General features: G+C 44.7%; 1 protein-coding gene across 2 annotated transcripts in view; it reads right to left on the minus strand.

Moving 5' to 3' along the window:
* Positions 1-3,058: 3,058 nt before the first annotated feature.
* Positions 3,059-16,504, minus strand: part of HDX (highly divergent homeobox) — a 56,692-nt gene continuing 43,246 nt past the window's right edge. For both annotated transcript variants that reach the window (XM_015407456.1, XM_015407455.1), the window contains exons 6-9: positions 11,827-11,906; positions 11,472-11,555; positions 3,853-3,975; positions 3,059-3,252 (exon numbers count right to left, since the gene is read on the minus strand). In XM_015407456.1, the coding sequence (XP_015262942.1) occupies positions 3,127-3,252; positions 3,853-3,975; positions 11,472-11,555; positions 11,827-11,906 (413 nt within the window). In that variant the 3' untranslated portion in view covers positions 3,059-3,126. The remainder of the gene's footprint in view (positions 3,253-3,852; positions 3,976-11,471; positions 11,556-11,826; positions 11,907-16,504) is intronic.

Genomic DNA, 16,504 nt, shown 5'->3' on the forward strand with positions numbered 1-16,504 from the left:
CCAGACCAGTGCTTTTCTGACTGCCCTTTGGCAGAACTTGACTCGCTGTACCACACCTTTTTCTACTGCCCAAAGCTTGAGAGAGATTTCTTCAAAAATGGATACTCAAATATTCAACCGTTTCTGATACTCAAAAAGTACGATTACTCCTGAACCGCCTCTGTGAGAACTGTATTGTAGATGTGGCAAAACTTTTGTTTTACTGTGATTTTTAATTCTTAATTTGTTTACATTGTGTATGGGCTGTTAATAAACGGAACTAAACTAAGAGTGACACTGAAATTAGGATTTATCGAGACAACCTAGAATTCACTGATTGTCTATGGGCCAAGTCCTGATCTCTCAAGCTAACCACAGATAAACTAAACTGTGGGTTTCCGTTATGTCTGAACTGATCCACGGGGGGCACCTTTCTTCTCTCCCCACCTAGTTCCTTACACTGCCCAAGTGAGCTTTTAGTTGCCCCTGTTTTTATTCCACTGGTGCCATCCAGCGCCTCAGCCTCTCTTCCTCCCACCCTAACTCCCTGTCTTTCCCACTGAGAAGCTTATTTGCCCCTGCTTTTAGCCACAGTTTTCAAGCTCTGTTTGCACCCTTCCCCTTCGAGGGCTATCAGCACGCCACTATGATTCCATAGGAGTGTAGCAGACATACACATCATGGCAGTGGGGCACAGAATTCGGCTTCCTAAAAAACTCAAGATGGCTTTTTTTTTTTTTAAACCCACAACAACTTTCCAATTTTTGAGGTCGCGCAGATATGCTGGAAAATAACTGGGCAACATCTGCAGAAGCCTCAAGAGCCAGAGGGATTTCTAGTGATTTGAGTGTCTTTGTAGCTTCTTAACCGCCACTCCTCTGCTGAATTTTGTGAACCACAATGACACCAAATAGTTTTTTAAAACTGCAGAATTATGCTAGAAAATTATACCATTTTCACACAACACTTGCTTCCTGGCCTGGGGTAAGATGTGCACAGTTGCAAACCCCTCCCTTCCCTCTTGCCTGATAACAATCTTTTTCGATTGGCAGACATCCACATTTCTCTCTTGGCCAAGATCTACAAGTGTGCCCACTTTGCAGTCCTGGAGAAAACCCCACCATTCTTCAGACTTGGGAGATCTCCCCAGCCCTGTGCTCAGTGCCACAGACACTAACCCTCAGTAGCTGGAGTGGAGGTTTCCCCTATGGAGCTCAGCAGAATATCACCATCAAGAGTGACTCCATCACTCAAAGCAGAAAGGCAAGGTCAGTGGCAAACAATCTGGACTGGCTATCTAGCCCGCCAAAGTCTGGGGTAAATGACTGACTTTCCTGGACCTTTCAGGGAAGGTAGTTGGTAGGAGAACAGACAAGATAAAATGGGAGGGGGAGAGAAGAACAGAAACATAAGGAGAGGAGCTGATGGGTGGAACAGAACATGGAGCATACTTGAAAGTCTGAGGAACTGTTTGCAAGGTTGTTGTAGGAGTAAGATGACCGATCTTTTGCAGCAGTTCCGGTTACTGGGATTCATGATCCTCAAAGAAGAGGAAACAATGGCAGCTTTTTGTTTATTTTTTTGCCATGGTGCCAAAGCAACTGTGACTGCTGTCATTTCTCTCCTACTTTCATGGGAGAAATGAAATTCCATAGACCAAAAACGACAACAACCCAGAAACTACCCCCCCCCATACCATATATCTTTCTCTTGGCAACATAAATTTTTATCCAACGTTTTCATTATCCAATTAAACACAGAATAAAAAGGAGCTGTAAATCAAAATCCTGAAAATGGCCACAGTTAACCGATCCTCTGCACTAGTAGAAAATAAGAGGGGGGAAAAATACAAAGACAAATTGGATATGCAAGTATCACAATTCTGAGCAGCTGATACACATCAGGATTTCGACCTATTCAGACACACTAATGACTCAAACGCATTCATCCAAGAGCTCAGTTTGACTCTGGTTTATAGCTGCCTAACAAGCTGAACGAAGTGACTTCTAAGGCTAATTCATGAGTCAGGGCATGGGGGGGGGTTGGCGGGGGGGGGGTTAAAACAAATCCTAGTCTATGTAAGAACTAGTACCTGAAGTGCTTCCCTTGGGAATTTCATACCCCACCTGTTCTTAGGTAACTGTGTGTCTGGAAGAAAAAGATATTCGAGCTTGAGCCCCCCCTCCCTTACTCTGTCTCCCAATTCTTGTTACTGACGGCTGGGCTGGGTTAGAGAAGAGGCTCTAGTTTGAATTACAAAACCAGGTTCCTGAGCAGGCTTCAGCTTCCCTTGAAGGTAAGCCATAGAAGTCAATATACCTTCAGGATCTGTGCACTATACTTGTGTGGACATTACCCCGGAGTTATTGCCATGCTAAAGGGTAAAATGTTTTGTCAAATCCCCTTACTTCTGTAAATATGCGACTTCTCCCAAGAAACAGGGAATATGCAATATGAGGCGCCTCTTTTCACCCAGAGTTCCTGTCTGCTGTTATACAGAAAATAATTTATTGGAGTCAACTTAAACGGATAGATTTCGTTTTCCAATAGTTTGCCATGTACTGGGGAAAGGGGAAAGAAGAGAAGATACAACAAGTTAGTCATATACTAACAAAGCACTTCTTTAGCTTGATCCCTGGTTTGCACCATCATTTCTGTGACGGGTTGGCTTTTGCCAACCGACCTCTTCGAACCCATTGTTTCCAATTATCAATCCACCTACCTGAGAAGGGGGAGGGTCAAAAGAGAGACAGAGAAGGCAAATATCACACTAAACAGGACTGATGGGCCACACTGAACTATTAATGCAACTGGACACTTTTCTTTCATTCTTGATGCCCTGCTAATTTCAGGACTTCCGTTAATAATGCAGTTAATGCTGACAATTATGAAGGTACCATAGTCGAGGCATAGCTGCTAGAAGCTTAATGTCTTTTTTTTTTTTCTCAAGTAGCTTTCACATCCGTCAAAAAACAAAGTTCCACATCGGCGGCTACTGTCAACCGAGCCACTCTACAAGGTTGCTAGTCTGCCTCCCACCCACCCCCATCCCTGCCCTTCATATTTAAGGGTACTGGCTAAAATGTCATTAGTTCAAAACATACACATTTAAGCAAACTAGGCTGTCTTATTTCCTTTGACGGAGCATCACAAACTGTCCGAGGCATTTTTCTCCGAAGAAGACGATAAGCTGAATGAGGTATCATCAGGTTCTGGAGATGCGTGATTGAAATCCATCTCTTCTAACTCTGGAGGTAAATCTGCCAGAAGTGCCTGCGATGGGTATAAAACACAAAGAACAAGAACTTGCTGTAGACTTTGGTGGACTTGGTTCAAAAGAAAGACCACCTGGGGACTGCAAATGGCTCCCTGGGTTCTGCCACCTTCCAGGGGAGCCACAAAAGCAAACACCCTTTAGCAGCCTGCCAAGCAGTATTGTTAATAACAATTTGTCCTTCAGTGTAAAAGTCTCAAAGCAACTTACTAACGTGGGAAGCATCAAATTAAATTAAATGCATTTATTTGATTTTACTTCATTTATACCCCCACCCTTCTCCCCAACAGAGACCCAAAGTGGCTTGCATAATTCTCTCCTCCTCCATGGTATTCTCACAACAACCCTGTGAAGCAGGTTCAGCTAAGAGTGTGTGGCTGGCCCACCGTCATCTAGAAAGTTTCCATGACAGAAGTGGGAATTCAGATTTGATTTTCCCAGCGTTTAGTCTGACATGACATCGCACTTGCTCTCACTAAAATAAAAAAAAATTAAAATAAAAAAGAGGAAAGAACAGGAAAACCAGAGATCATCCTCTGAGAGGAGCATCACTCGTCATCGCTTGAGTCACGTTCTCAACTGCACGCTCTTAGTTTTACCTGCTGCTGTTCTTTATCATCTGTTTTGATAGCAAGTATCAAACTCCTAGTGAAAGTCTGCAGTTCAAAATACTTCTGTTTCTGATGCTCCAGTTCATTTTCCATGAATCTAACTTCTTCATTCTGAGGAGGAGGAGGTGGAAAAGAAATACATCAGGCTCTAAAAACAAAAAAACCTTTAGCATTTGGGAAGCAATAATGAACTACGTTATACATATAGATGGATCACACGGAGAAAGCTAAGTGGAGTTTTAAAAACCTTAATAATACAGGCAAGTACACCAGGAAAGGCATCATCATTGGGGGGGGGGGGGGGAGACCAAGGGAGAGAACAGCTTATTAGAAAGAACCAAACAGGTTTTATTACATTTTTAAAAAATCGTATACATTTTATGTGCTTGGACTGGCTAATGTAATCACACTTCATATTTTGGACACTCCAAGATACACATACTGCAAATACGATTGTCAACAACAGCCTGGCTGTCCCCTTAATAGAGTGCTCGATGGGATGTTATTTATGTCTTTGTTCACCTGCCCACTTCCACCCATGAAGCCTCTATTGGCAACCCTAACCACAAAGGACTTTCCGTCCAGTCAGACCTGGCAGTGCGTATGCTCTGTGCTTGTGGCTATCAGGATATCTGGAGTCTAAACTGGGAACCCCCAATGTCAGAGACTGGGAATGAGCCTTACCCAGGATTGTGTGCATGGAGGTTCTGGAACCCCCCTTCGGGCACGGACAGGAATAAGGATGTGCAACATGGTCACTTATGACTGGCAAGGAGTAAGAAGCCTCTGAATGAGTGAGGCCAGCGACAGTACCAGGTGCTTGGCTTTCTGTTCTCCCCTGGTGAGTAGAACAGTAATTGAGACTCCGGTTTCAGCTACTGACTGTGGGGCCTCGCCTGCCTCAGGGCTGCCGAGGAGGGGGGTTTCCTGGGGGTCCGAGTCAGCTGGAGGGCCCCTAAAGCCAGCCTCATGCTGCATTCAGAGTGTATCCAACTTGTCTTCTAATGCAGTTCTGCACTGCAGTCATTAGGGGAGCAGGGAAGGCATATCACAGTAAACAGGAGCTGCTCTGACTATGCTGGCCAGGCCTTTCTGCAACGCTTACTGCCAGGCTGCCGGAAACCCTTGCTTAACTAGGGATGCCAGCCTCCAGGTGGGGCCTGGGGATCCCCCCAGAATTACAGCTCATCTCCAGAACACAGAGATCAGCTCCCTGGGAGAAAATGGATGCTTTGGAGGGTGGACTCTGTGGAACTGTTCCCCGCTCAGGTTGTCCTCCCAGATCCCGTCACCAAATCTTTAGGAGTTTTCCAACCTGGAGCTGGTAGCCCTACCTCCGACCGCCACCAGTGGCCAGGGGGAACCTGAAAACCAATGCTCCCTCTAAGCTGTGAGCAAAAATTCTACTTTGTGAGCGACTGGCATTAAAGTTGTGAGCGAGGGATTTGGCTACTGTATAAATGAGTTTGCTCTTGAGCCCTCTTTCCTGAGCGAAGGCAAAAATGTGTGAGCCGGAGGCTACAAAACTGTGAGCTAGCTCACACTAACTCAGCTTAGAGGGAACATTGCTGGCAACCCTAGGCTTATCGGATACTGCTAAACTTATCAACCAAGCCAGCAATGGAACAAGCCCAGCCAGCACAGCTCATGACTGACTGAGTCACTGCAAGGATGCAGCCTCCTTGCCACAATGCAGCCTCCTAACAAGGTTGTTCTCTCCAGCAGTCTGTTCCCCTCTTCCTTTCCTTCCACCCAGCTCCGTCATTTTGTCTGCTCAGCCAGACCTTCCAAAGGGGTAGCTCTATTAGTGTGCTGTAGAAAATAAAGCAACTCAGTTTTTCTTAATTTCTCTCCCTCTTTCCCCATTTTTTCTCCTTCCTTCTTCTTGCTCTCTTCCTTTCATAATCTGCCCTCATTTCTCTATCCCTGCTTCCAGTTCCACCACCACCCCCATTTGTCAGTATTGGTCTTAACTACTTTTCATACCTGCTTGACAACTTAGAATTTACTTAATGGTAGTATAACAGCAAGGGGCTGTGGTGGCTCAGTGGTTAAGATGCTGACCTGCAGACCGGAAGGTCAGTAGTTCAGCAGTTCGAGACCCAAGTGCCGTGTGACAGAGTGAGCTCCCGTCTCTGGTCCCAGCTCCTGCCAACCTAGCAGTTCAAAAGCAAGAAATTGCAAGTAGATAAATAGGTACCGCTTCGGTGGGAAGGTAACAGCGTTCTGTGCACCTTGGCGCCTAGTCATGCCGGCCACATGACCACGGAAACATCTTCGGACAGCGCTGGCTCTTCGGCTTGGAAACAGAGATGAGCACCGCACCTCTAGAGTCAGATCTGACTGGCTTTCGTGCAAGGGAAACCTTTACCTTTAGTATAATAGCAAACCCTTGTTAATATTATGATCAGAAGCGGTGTGTGTGTGTGTGAGAGAGAGAGAGATTTCCCCATGATCTAGCAAACTAGTAAAAGAATGGCCCTGACCTGGATAGCTCAGGCAAGCCCAATCTCATCAGATCTTAGAAGCTAAGCAGGGTCAACTCTGGCAAGTACTTGGATGGGAGACCTCTTTGAAATACCAGAGGCAGGGGCAGGCTTTATTCAGCCACCTCTCTGAATATCCTCCATGCACCCAGTAGGGGCCAGTCACCATGACTTCCAGGTGCACACAAATTCACAAGCACACACACACATATTCACAAACACACACACACACATATTAAAAAATACCCCCCAAAAAAGCTCCCTTGTAAAAGAATGCTTCCCCCCTCCTTGACATGCACGGCAATGAAATATTAGTCTGTATTACTGGTCACCCAATGGAACAGAACTCCCTCCCCCCATTAGATTTAATTACATTTTAAACACTGTTCAGGAGTGCGTTGTTGTTGTATTGGTGGGACATCTAATATCCCTCTGTAAACACTACTTCGCTACTGTAGACACTAAACTTCATGTTATATGACAGATTATGTAATCTTTTTAGAAAATGTCAGTTAAATCGATCCCAACGATCCCTGTACTTCTCCTGCAGCACCACTACATAATCAATTTGCCTCTGCTTTTGTGTTAGGTAAAGATACAAGAGTAAACTTAAACAGACTTCTTACCGACTTACGCACTAAAGATTTATTGTGATAGAAGTCTTTGTGAACTACAGCCCATTTCACCAGATGTGTCCTAATACTGGCACACATACGTAAGTGTGTACAAAGATAAAATTAAAAAATTAGACACATGGTTTGGATTAGGGTTATACAGTAGAGGGACAATGTGGACTCTTTGTCCAATGGCCCCCGGTGACTATTGGCAGCCCTGCCCTGATCCAAAGAACAGCTCCGTTTCCTAATATTGTTGCCTTTGGTTCAGACCTGTTCCCAAAAGCTACTTGATGTAATGTGACCTGCATGGAGTTGGTTGGGGTGTTACTTGTGGGGCTGAACTAGATGACCTGTTACTTCCTTTTCCAAACTTAAGATTCCATCTTTGGTGCCGAATGACTGATTGGCTCTCCTCTCAGCAACACCCTCACCCCCCAGATTTCTAGACCTCTGCCAATTCCAGGTAAAAAGTGCAAGTTACAGAGAATAGATAGCATCTAGGAATAATAAAATTGTAATTATCACCAGGAAGCAGATGACACAAGAGTGATGTTCCTTAGAACTCACTCAGACGCTGCTGAGCTCATGACACTAGAAATTATAGCGAAAGGCGTGCTTTGCTCTTTCCTTTTAAGACTGCCTGAACTGGGTTTTTAATCTCCCCCCCAGCCCCAAAATAAAATGAAAAGGAAAGGTGTGAGGAAAGCTGGCAAGTAGGGGGGAAAAACATTTTAACAAACATGAAAGATTTCTTTACCCTCATTTACGAAAGACGACTTGCAAATTAGAATTCCACCGCGTTCGCTCTGAGCAAATAGACTCTGAGGGCACAGCAGATGCGTGACATGGAGAAGTTCAATAATAACGCTAGGAAGAGACTGATTGCTACATTCCTCCTCATTTATTCACAAGGAGGAAGATATGAAAAGCGCTTTCTTGTTTGTGGAAAAGAGAAATCTAATTTGGGCATGTAAAATAGCTTAAGAACACACGTAACTGTCAGTTGACTCTCTCACTGGTATATAGCCACGTCGCTGAAGGACACTTGATCAATACTGTGGACGCTACAGGTCTGACGCTTGCTCATTTGTAAATTGAACGAGGATCATTTTTTTCCCCAGTTTAAAAAATGATCATACAAATGACTCTTTAGAAACCAATCCTGAAGATGCATGTGAAGGGCTCTTGCTTCATCAGTAGCTGCAGGGACGCACGGTATTTGGCACCTGCTTCTTAGGTGGCACCTTATGGTCTGCTTTGGTTGGAAGAGGGCTTGGCACCTGCATTTCTGAGCCAAGTCTGTCTGTTCTAAGCAGGCAGCAACATGGCATGGCTGAAAACAGGAATGGTGGGAAGTTCCTGGTCCCGATGACAAGGGCAGGGCTGCCTTTTGCCCTGCTTCCCCCACTTGGCACACGGTCTCCGGCCAGGCACAGTAGCGTGACACCCTTACATAGTTTACTTTCACTGCTGCATCACCATACTTGACAGCCAATTAGAAGCACAAGCACAAAGCAATACTATTTATTTATTTATTGTTTGCATTTATATCCCGCCCATCCCGCGCAGGCAGGCTCAGGGCGGGTACTGGGTTTTACTGAATCGGATGAGCTTGTTCTAATGGGAGAGCTCGATCGGAAGGAAATCACACTGCCTTGGCTACAATGGGTGGCGTGGCATTTCAAGGTATCTGGAGCTCCTGGCATTAAAGTTGTGAGCGAGCAATTTGGCTATTGCATAAATTAGTTTGCTCTGGAGCCCTCCTTCCTGAGCGGAGACAAAAATCTGTGAGCCGGAGGCTAAAAAAAATGTGAGCTAGCTCACGCTAACTCAGCTTAGAGGGAACACTGCTCACAACTGTTTTGTTTTGCAGAATCGCAAGCTACCTTTCACCAGCCTGAGGGAGGCTGCCGGTCATGTCAAAGCACCCTCTCCTCTCTTTCAAGACTTTGAGTGATAAAGGAAAAACGAAGGCCCGCCTGGTTTTTAATGAGGAATAAACGCTTCTGGGTCATCTTGTTGAGCTCAGGCTATGGTCCAGTCAAAGCATAAATGCATATTTATGCAGGGACAATATGGCACGAAAGACCAACGTTTGTGTCAAAATGCAATAAAAACACATAAGGTTCTGCAGGGCATGCTGTCACAGCACACCATCCAATTTGGTGACAAGTAGCATTAAGGAAAGGTCATCCTCCCCCCCCCCCCCCCCCCCCTAATTCATTTCGCACTGCCCTTACTTACAGCGCTCATGAAATTAGTGTGAGGACCTCAAATTTTGTATGCAATGTGAGTATTTCTGAAAGGCACTCCCACTTACTTTATATCTAGGTAAAGTCCCAGTACAATATACAACCTTTATTCTAACACCAACTGAAATTTGTTTGAGGGTGTTTTGTTGACAGTGAATTGCCGCTCTCCAGTACACAAGTGTCGCTTGTCACTTTGGCGAAAGGCAGCAGTCCTCAGATTTTTCTTCTACTGCATAAAAAGCAAGCTTCAGGGTATAACCCACAAGCTGCTGGAAAAACGGCAGATCCCTTCTGTCTTCAGAGAAGCCCGAGTCCCGCTCCCAAATGTTTACTCTAGTGCCACACCCCTGTGATCTAGGGTTGCCAATTTCTGACTTGGGGAAGTTCCGGGAGATTTGGGTGTGTGTGCCTGGGGAAGGAGGAGCTTGGGGAGGGGAAGGATTTCAGCAGAAATACAACGCCACACAGTCTGTCCTCCAAAGCTGCCGTTTTCTCCGGATCGACGGATCACTGCGCCGAACTAGACGTTAGGGGCCGATCTTGAGTGGGCCTACAGTGTGGTGCTCTTATCCCCCCCTCCATGTGGCTCTTCAAGCACCGAACAGACACGCAGGGATGTGCGGCTGTGGCCATTTTGGCATTTGATAAGGCACAGGGCAGTAGGAGAACAAGAGCACCTCCACCCCTTGCTCTGCAGGCCTGATCAGGATGGGGCCCTTGCAGCATTTTTAAGCGACTTTAAAATGGCAATGGCATCCTCATGGCAGCCATGGAGATGCCATCAAGTCTAGTTTGATCCTGTAATGATTTCTTGTTTTGGTGTGTGTTTCTTTAAATGTTTAGTGTGGCTGCAGTAATGTAAGGCGAGTGATAGAGGGAGATAAGTGTGATGTGATTGGCTGATCACTGAGAGTGTGGGAGGAGAGATGTCTCTGAGGTGATTCAGTGTTCATGAAGAGACGAGTGTGGAGAGTTTGTGTGAGAGTCTGTATGACAGAGGAAGCAGTTGGAGTTTAGTTTAGCCTGTGTGACTATATATATGAGAGAGAAAGTTCAGCCTCTGTTGCTATATAAGCAAGAGAGTAGCCTGTGTGGCTATATATGAGCAAGAAGGTTCAGCCTGTGTGGCTATATATATATATGAGAGAAAGATAAGCCTGTCAAGAGTTGAGTTTTGGTGTATGAGAGACTGTGTGTGACGCCAAGCTTTATCAGTTATATTTTCTTTCTTCAAAAACAGTTCAAAAATACCCAGAAACCTATTTTGTTCTCTTATAAATAAATCAATATTTGTTTAAACTTATCCCAGCAATCAGAACAGTCCTTCCTCAGGGCCACATAGTCCTCTGAAGTGCCCAGACACTGGGTCATTCTATCAAAATAGAGAGATTTGGAAGTGTTAATTCCTGGTGGCAGCAGAAATCTACTAAGTTTATGTCCATAGAGTGAGTTTTAAAGGAGAAACAGTCTCCCCAATAAGCAAGGATGCCACAGACCATCTGCAGATCAGTTGTAATTCTCTGAAAACTCCAGGGCCTATCATGGAGGCTGGTAGCCCTACTGTGATCTTGTGTTAATAAATCCCAAAATCTCCATTTAAATTACATGCCCAAGCCATCGAACACTCAGAGCTCGGGGTACCCCATCCTCCTAAGCACTTGTGGGCAATAAATCTTAGAACTGTGCAGTTAACTAGCTTAAGCTGCAGCAGGTTCTCTTAAAAGGTTTCTCCATCACTCTAATTGGTAATAGGGGAGAGGCGTGATGCTGTAGTATGTGATTCCAGGTAGAAATAACTTCCTCTCCTCTTCTCCTCTGTCTTCCCCAACTTACCAGTGTTATCACATTTTGTAAAAACAAAAATAAGAAAAACAGACTTGCGTTCAATAAATGTTTGAATCTGATGAAAATGCTGTCTTTGCAAACAAGACAATGGGGAGGGGCGGAATGAAAGATGTCTGTAAAATCATGATATGCCTAAGAGATGTGCATACAGCAGACAGACTATTTGAATAACGTTCCGTATTTCTACAATTAAGGGGAAAGTAGTAATAAGGAAGATGCAGATCTAAACACAGGGAATGCAAATGAAAGATTAGAAAACCTTCTGTATAGGACTGAAGCTTCACAGCAGCACCTGCTGGTGGCTCGAACTAATCTCATCCTCTTGTGATTCCTTCAACAAAGCCTACATTTTGGTTTGCAGTTAGCTAATCGCCTTTCTACACGAAAACCAAAGCTAAGGTACTTGCTTTGTAGTCCAGAAGAGAGCTCATTTGATCCACTTCAGAATTACTTATCATATCACTTTCTTCATCATCTATGATTTCTATTTTCTGAAAAAGAAACAAACAGGGCATCCTGTTTCAAAATCAAAGGTTGTATGGCCTTTACAAGAGATATTAAACTGTCCTGGTACTTATAAGGGTTGCAAATATTGCTCTTTAAAATTAGAATTAAGAGATTCTCAGCGCGCCAGCTAAGCTTTCTGCATGTTTATGGCACTGCCCTGAGTATAGCTTACCAGAATGACCACAGGTACACCTTCATATCTGCCACACAAGCACGGATGCAATTACAAGTACTAGTTTGTAGAAAGCCACCTACCACGTTATCAGCAGATACAGTAGTCTGGTCCTCCTCTTTGTGACCGATGTCTTCACTCTGAAGAACTTCACTGTGTTCTTCTGCAGAAATTAAGAAAGCAAGTGGTTCTGAATAAGCAGATGAAATGCAGGGCTCCTATCAAACCCCACAACATCCGACAAAGGCAGAAATTTCGACTCTATGTTTTATATAAACTCAGTCTCTCAAAATACATCTTTTTCCAGCAATGAATTTATCATAGTACATATAACCATGATCAGCTATCCCAAGACAACCTCTTCTGTTTGGTTAATCCCTGATTTGTTTACACAACTGACAAGTTAATTATAGGCGAAATAGAGTTTCTGGACTCTTAGGACAAGTGATTTAGTATAGTCTGCAATAAGACAGCTACAGTTCATGGGAGCAGTCTGAAAAAAAGGAGTCAGTGCCATTCTCAGATCATTCAGAGCTATGTTCCACCTACTTGTGCTTTTATACGGACCAAGAGGCCCCCAGTTTGCACATAAATGGGTGTCAGCAGTAGGGTGACCTGACAGGCAATCCTGTGGGGCCTGATGCCACCAGCGCTGGAGTAGCAATCCAGAACACATTGTAATGGTGTCCCATATGCAAGATCTAGCAACCCCAGAAGTGAAGATAACCACTCCACAATCCTGGGAGAAATGATACAGGCAAGGCAGCACTAAGCATTTCTGGCGACTTGCACCCCAACAATGGAACAAGCAATCCAGTAGATGAGCCACTTAGTGTGTAAAGGATCCTTAGAAGGATACCACTTGGATTGCACCGTATTTTCTAACCATATTTCCTTTACTTAAAGAAAGAACAAAAACACTGTTCATCACTCTGAGGACCTGGTACATTCTGTGAAAATGCTAAAGAACCCATCACACGCACAGGCCACAACCTTCGCTGCTCTAGGTTAACACTTTGTTCTGAGGTTCTTAATAAAACCACAAAACACCACCTTAGTAGGGTTGCCAGCTTCCATGTGGTACCCGGAGATCTCCTGGGGTTACCAACTGATCTCCAGGTGGCAGGAATCAGTTCACCTGGAGAAAATGCCACCTTTGGAAGGTGGGCCCTATGGCGTTGTTCCCACTCAGGCCCTTGTCCTCCCCAAACACCACCCTCCTCAGGCTCCACCCCCAAATTCTCCAGGTATTTCCCAACTTAGAGGTGGCAACCCTACACCTTAGCATAGGAATCTATTCTCATTTTAAAAGCGTCCTAACACATTGCAACACTCCAACAAAAGTCTTAGGTGTAGTCAAGTCCAATGCTCCCTCTAAGTGTGGAGTCTTATGAGCAAAAATTCTACTCTGTGAGCTACTGGCATTACAGTTGTGACTGAGCAATTTGGCTACTGCATCCATTAGTTTGCTCTGGAGCCATCCTTCCTGAGCTAAAGCAAAAATGTGTGAGCCAGAGGCTAAAAAACTGTGAGCTAGCTCACGCTAACTCAGCTTAGAGGGAAAGTCCCTCAAGTCTCAATAAAAGCAGGGGACTGAACCATGGCTACCTAACCATCAGTCACATTTTCACCCCACTCCTCTTCCCAGAAGCGCAGAGTGGCATACAGGGTTTCCCCTTGTTTCCTAACAGCCACTTTGCGGAGAAGGCTAAGAGGACAGCGAGTGACTGCCGAGTGATCATCCAGTGGGGTTTGAACTTGAGTCAGTCACAGGCTAGCTATTACGTCACATGGCATCTTCATTTCATGTGTCCCAAGTTGAACTAGTTTTGGAATTGGCAATAATGGGGCAGAGGGGAATTACACAGATGAACCAGCACCACATCGCCTTTATTTATTTATTTATTCGAGTATTTCTACCCCGCCCTACCCCGCAAGCGGGCTCAGGGCGGCTGAGCTTTCATTCTCTGTTCCTAAGAAAACCCTCTAGTTATCTCAGATCTGTGTAAGTATTGATTATAATCATTTTTCACTGCCTTTCGCCAGACCCAGATAACATGAAGATGCCATTGCACTTGAAGACGCAGAATGCTTCAGCTCTGCTTTTTGAGTCTCCTGCTGGAGGAGTTCTTTCTCCCCTGGGCCGGTGAAGATTCACAGACTTTGGCAACCTACTTGGCTTTCAATCACTTCAACCCAGCTCTTTTGTTATCTTATTCTCTTTATAGCTGAAGTTTTGACAAGGCCATCACAAGTTTGTGCCCAACAGCTCTCCGACGTTTTCTCTCCCCAGATATTCAAACAAAACGGTACGATTGAGCCTGACATGTGAATCTGCAGATGTGCCCCAGAAACGTGCTATTTTTGAAGTTCAGAAGCCATAGGCTTTCCTCTGACTGGGACAAATCAACACTTAGCAGGACTTGTGGAAACCACACAATACATGAATGCAAGTTTAACCCTGTCTCAAGCCGCCATAGCCTCTTCTGTTTTAGAAACCTACAGCATGTCATTATAACTTGTCTCTACCAGAGCCAGTTTGCTGTAGTGGTTAAATGCGCAGACTCTAATCTGGGAGAACCGGGTTTGATTCCCCACTCCTCCACTTGCACCTGCTGGATGACCTTGGGCAAGCCATAGTTCTGGCACAGCTGTTCTTGAAAAAGAGCAGTTTCTGTCAGGGCTCTCTCAGCCCCACCTCCCTCACAGGGTGTCTGTTGTGGGGAGGGGAAGGGAAAGGAGTTTGTAAGCCGCTCTGAGACTCCTTTGGGTAGTGAAGGGTGGGGTATAAATCCATTCTCTTCTCTTCTCTTAATTGCTACGGCTGACAGCCTCCAGGTGGTGGCTGGAAATCTCCTGGGATTACAACTGACTGCCAGGCAACAGATCAGTTGACCTGAAGAAAATGTCCACTTTGGAAAGTTGCCTCTATGGCATGAAACCCCATCAAAGCCCTTCCACTCCCCAAACCCCACCCTCTTCGGGCTCCACCCCAAAAACCTCCAGATATTTCCCAACCCAGAGCTGGCCACCCTATCTGTTGCTGTCAAGACAGTCTTGCCTTCTCTTGAGCTAGGAGGCTTTGTGCATTCTCCTTCTTAGAAGGCCCTGTTGGGCCCTAAAACTCATGATGATTTTGAGCCCTTTCCCCATTTTTAGACAGGAAATAAACCTCAGCAGACTGGCAAAGGAGTGGGACTGCCTGACTGCTGCCCTGCAGTCACTCAGTTGAGCAACGGAAGACACACAACCACAGAAAGAATCCTAAGCTATCTATCTAAGCCAATCTTCTACAGAACCACATCGGAAAAACCACAACATACATCAAAGATTCAACACAGTTCATCAACAAAATCAGTCCTCTGAAACTAAACCCACAGGACATACTTGTCAGTTTTGATGTGGCATCTCTTTTTACCAAGGTTCCACTAAAATACACACTCGCACTTGTTAATCAGATTTTTCCAGAGGACATAACAGCCTTATTCCACCATTGTTTGACAACCAGTTACTTCCAATGGGATAATGAATTCTATGAACAGATGGGTGGGGTTGCCATGGGAAGCCCTCTCAGCCTGGTTATAGCAAACTTCTACACGGAACATTTTGAAAACACAGCTTTAGAATCTCACCCCACAAGCCTACAGTCTAGTTTTGGTACGCAGATGATACCTTTATCATTTGGAGCCATGGAGAGGTAGAATTGATGGAGTTTTTAAGACCACTCAACAACATCCACCCAAACATACAATTCACCATGGAAAAAGAAATTGAGGGTAAACTCCCATTTCTAGATATCATGGTCATCTGCAAAGCTAACCTTCAATTAGATCACACGGTCTACAGAAAACCAACTCACACAGATCGTTATTTACACAAAAACTCCAATCACCACCCTCGGCAAAAAAGAGGCATAATCAAAACATTAGTAGACTGTGCAAGAGGGATATGTGAACCACGCTTTCTCAACGATGAACTAAATCATCTAATCCATGCATTTCAAGCAAATGGCTACTCCAAGGATGAAATCAGAAGAGCGATTAAAGCAAAGGTAAAACAAACAACTGAGGAAAAACAGTCTCCCACAGGAAAAGTGTTTTTGCCATATATCAAAGGAATCACTGTTCAGATGGGAAAACGTACGAAAAAACACAACCTACAAACAGTATTCAGACCCACCAGAAAAATACAACAGATGCTACGATCAGCAAAAGACAGAAGAGACCCTCTCACTTCTGCAGGATTATACTGCATACCCTGCCACTGTGGACAGGTTTACATCAGGACTACACAATGTAGCATCCAGACAAGAATAAAAGAACATGAAAGACACTGCAGAATTGGCCAACCTGAAAAATCAACAGTGGCTGAACGTAGCCTAACTCAAACAGGACACAGTATCTTATTCCAAGACACTGAAATGCTGGACAACACATCCAATTACCATGTCAGATTACACAGGATTGTTGTTCAGTCGCACAGTCGAGCCACTGAAATTTATAAACACAAACACAATTTCAACAGGAAAGAAGAGAGTTTAAAAATAGATAGGGCATGGTTTCCAGTCCTGAAAAACACAAAATGCTCTACATCTTACAACAGCACTACAGATAAGAATTTCAACAGCCAATCCATATGCAAAAGAACCTCCTCAGGAAAGCTCGTCCATTAGCATGTCACAGCCTGGGAAACTCCTACAAGATAATGACTCAGCCCTACCCCACCTTCCTGAGTAGATAGAAATTACCTGCCTACCATTTT

The sequence above is a fragment of the Gekko japonicus genome, unplaced genomic scaffold (assembly GCF_001447785.1).
Source record: "Gekko japonicus isolate JY-2015 unplaced genomic scaffold, Gekko_japonicus_V1.1 scaffold535, whole genome shotgun sequence".
Taxonomy (NCBI): domain Eukaryota; kingdom Metazoa; phylum Chordata; class Lepidosauria; order Squamata; family Gekkonidae; genus Gekko; species Gekko japonicus.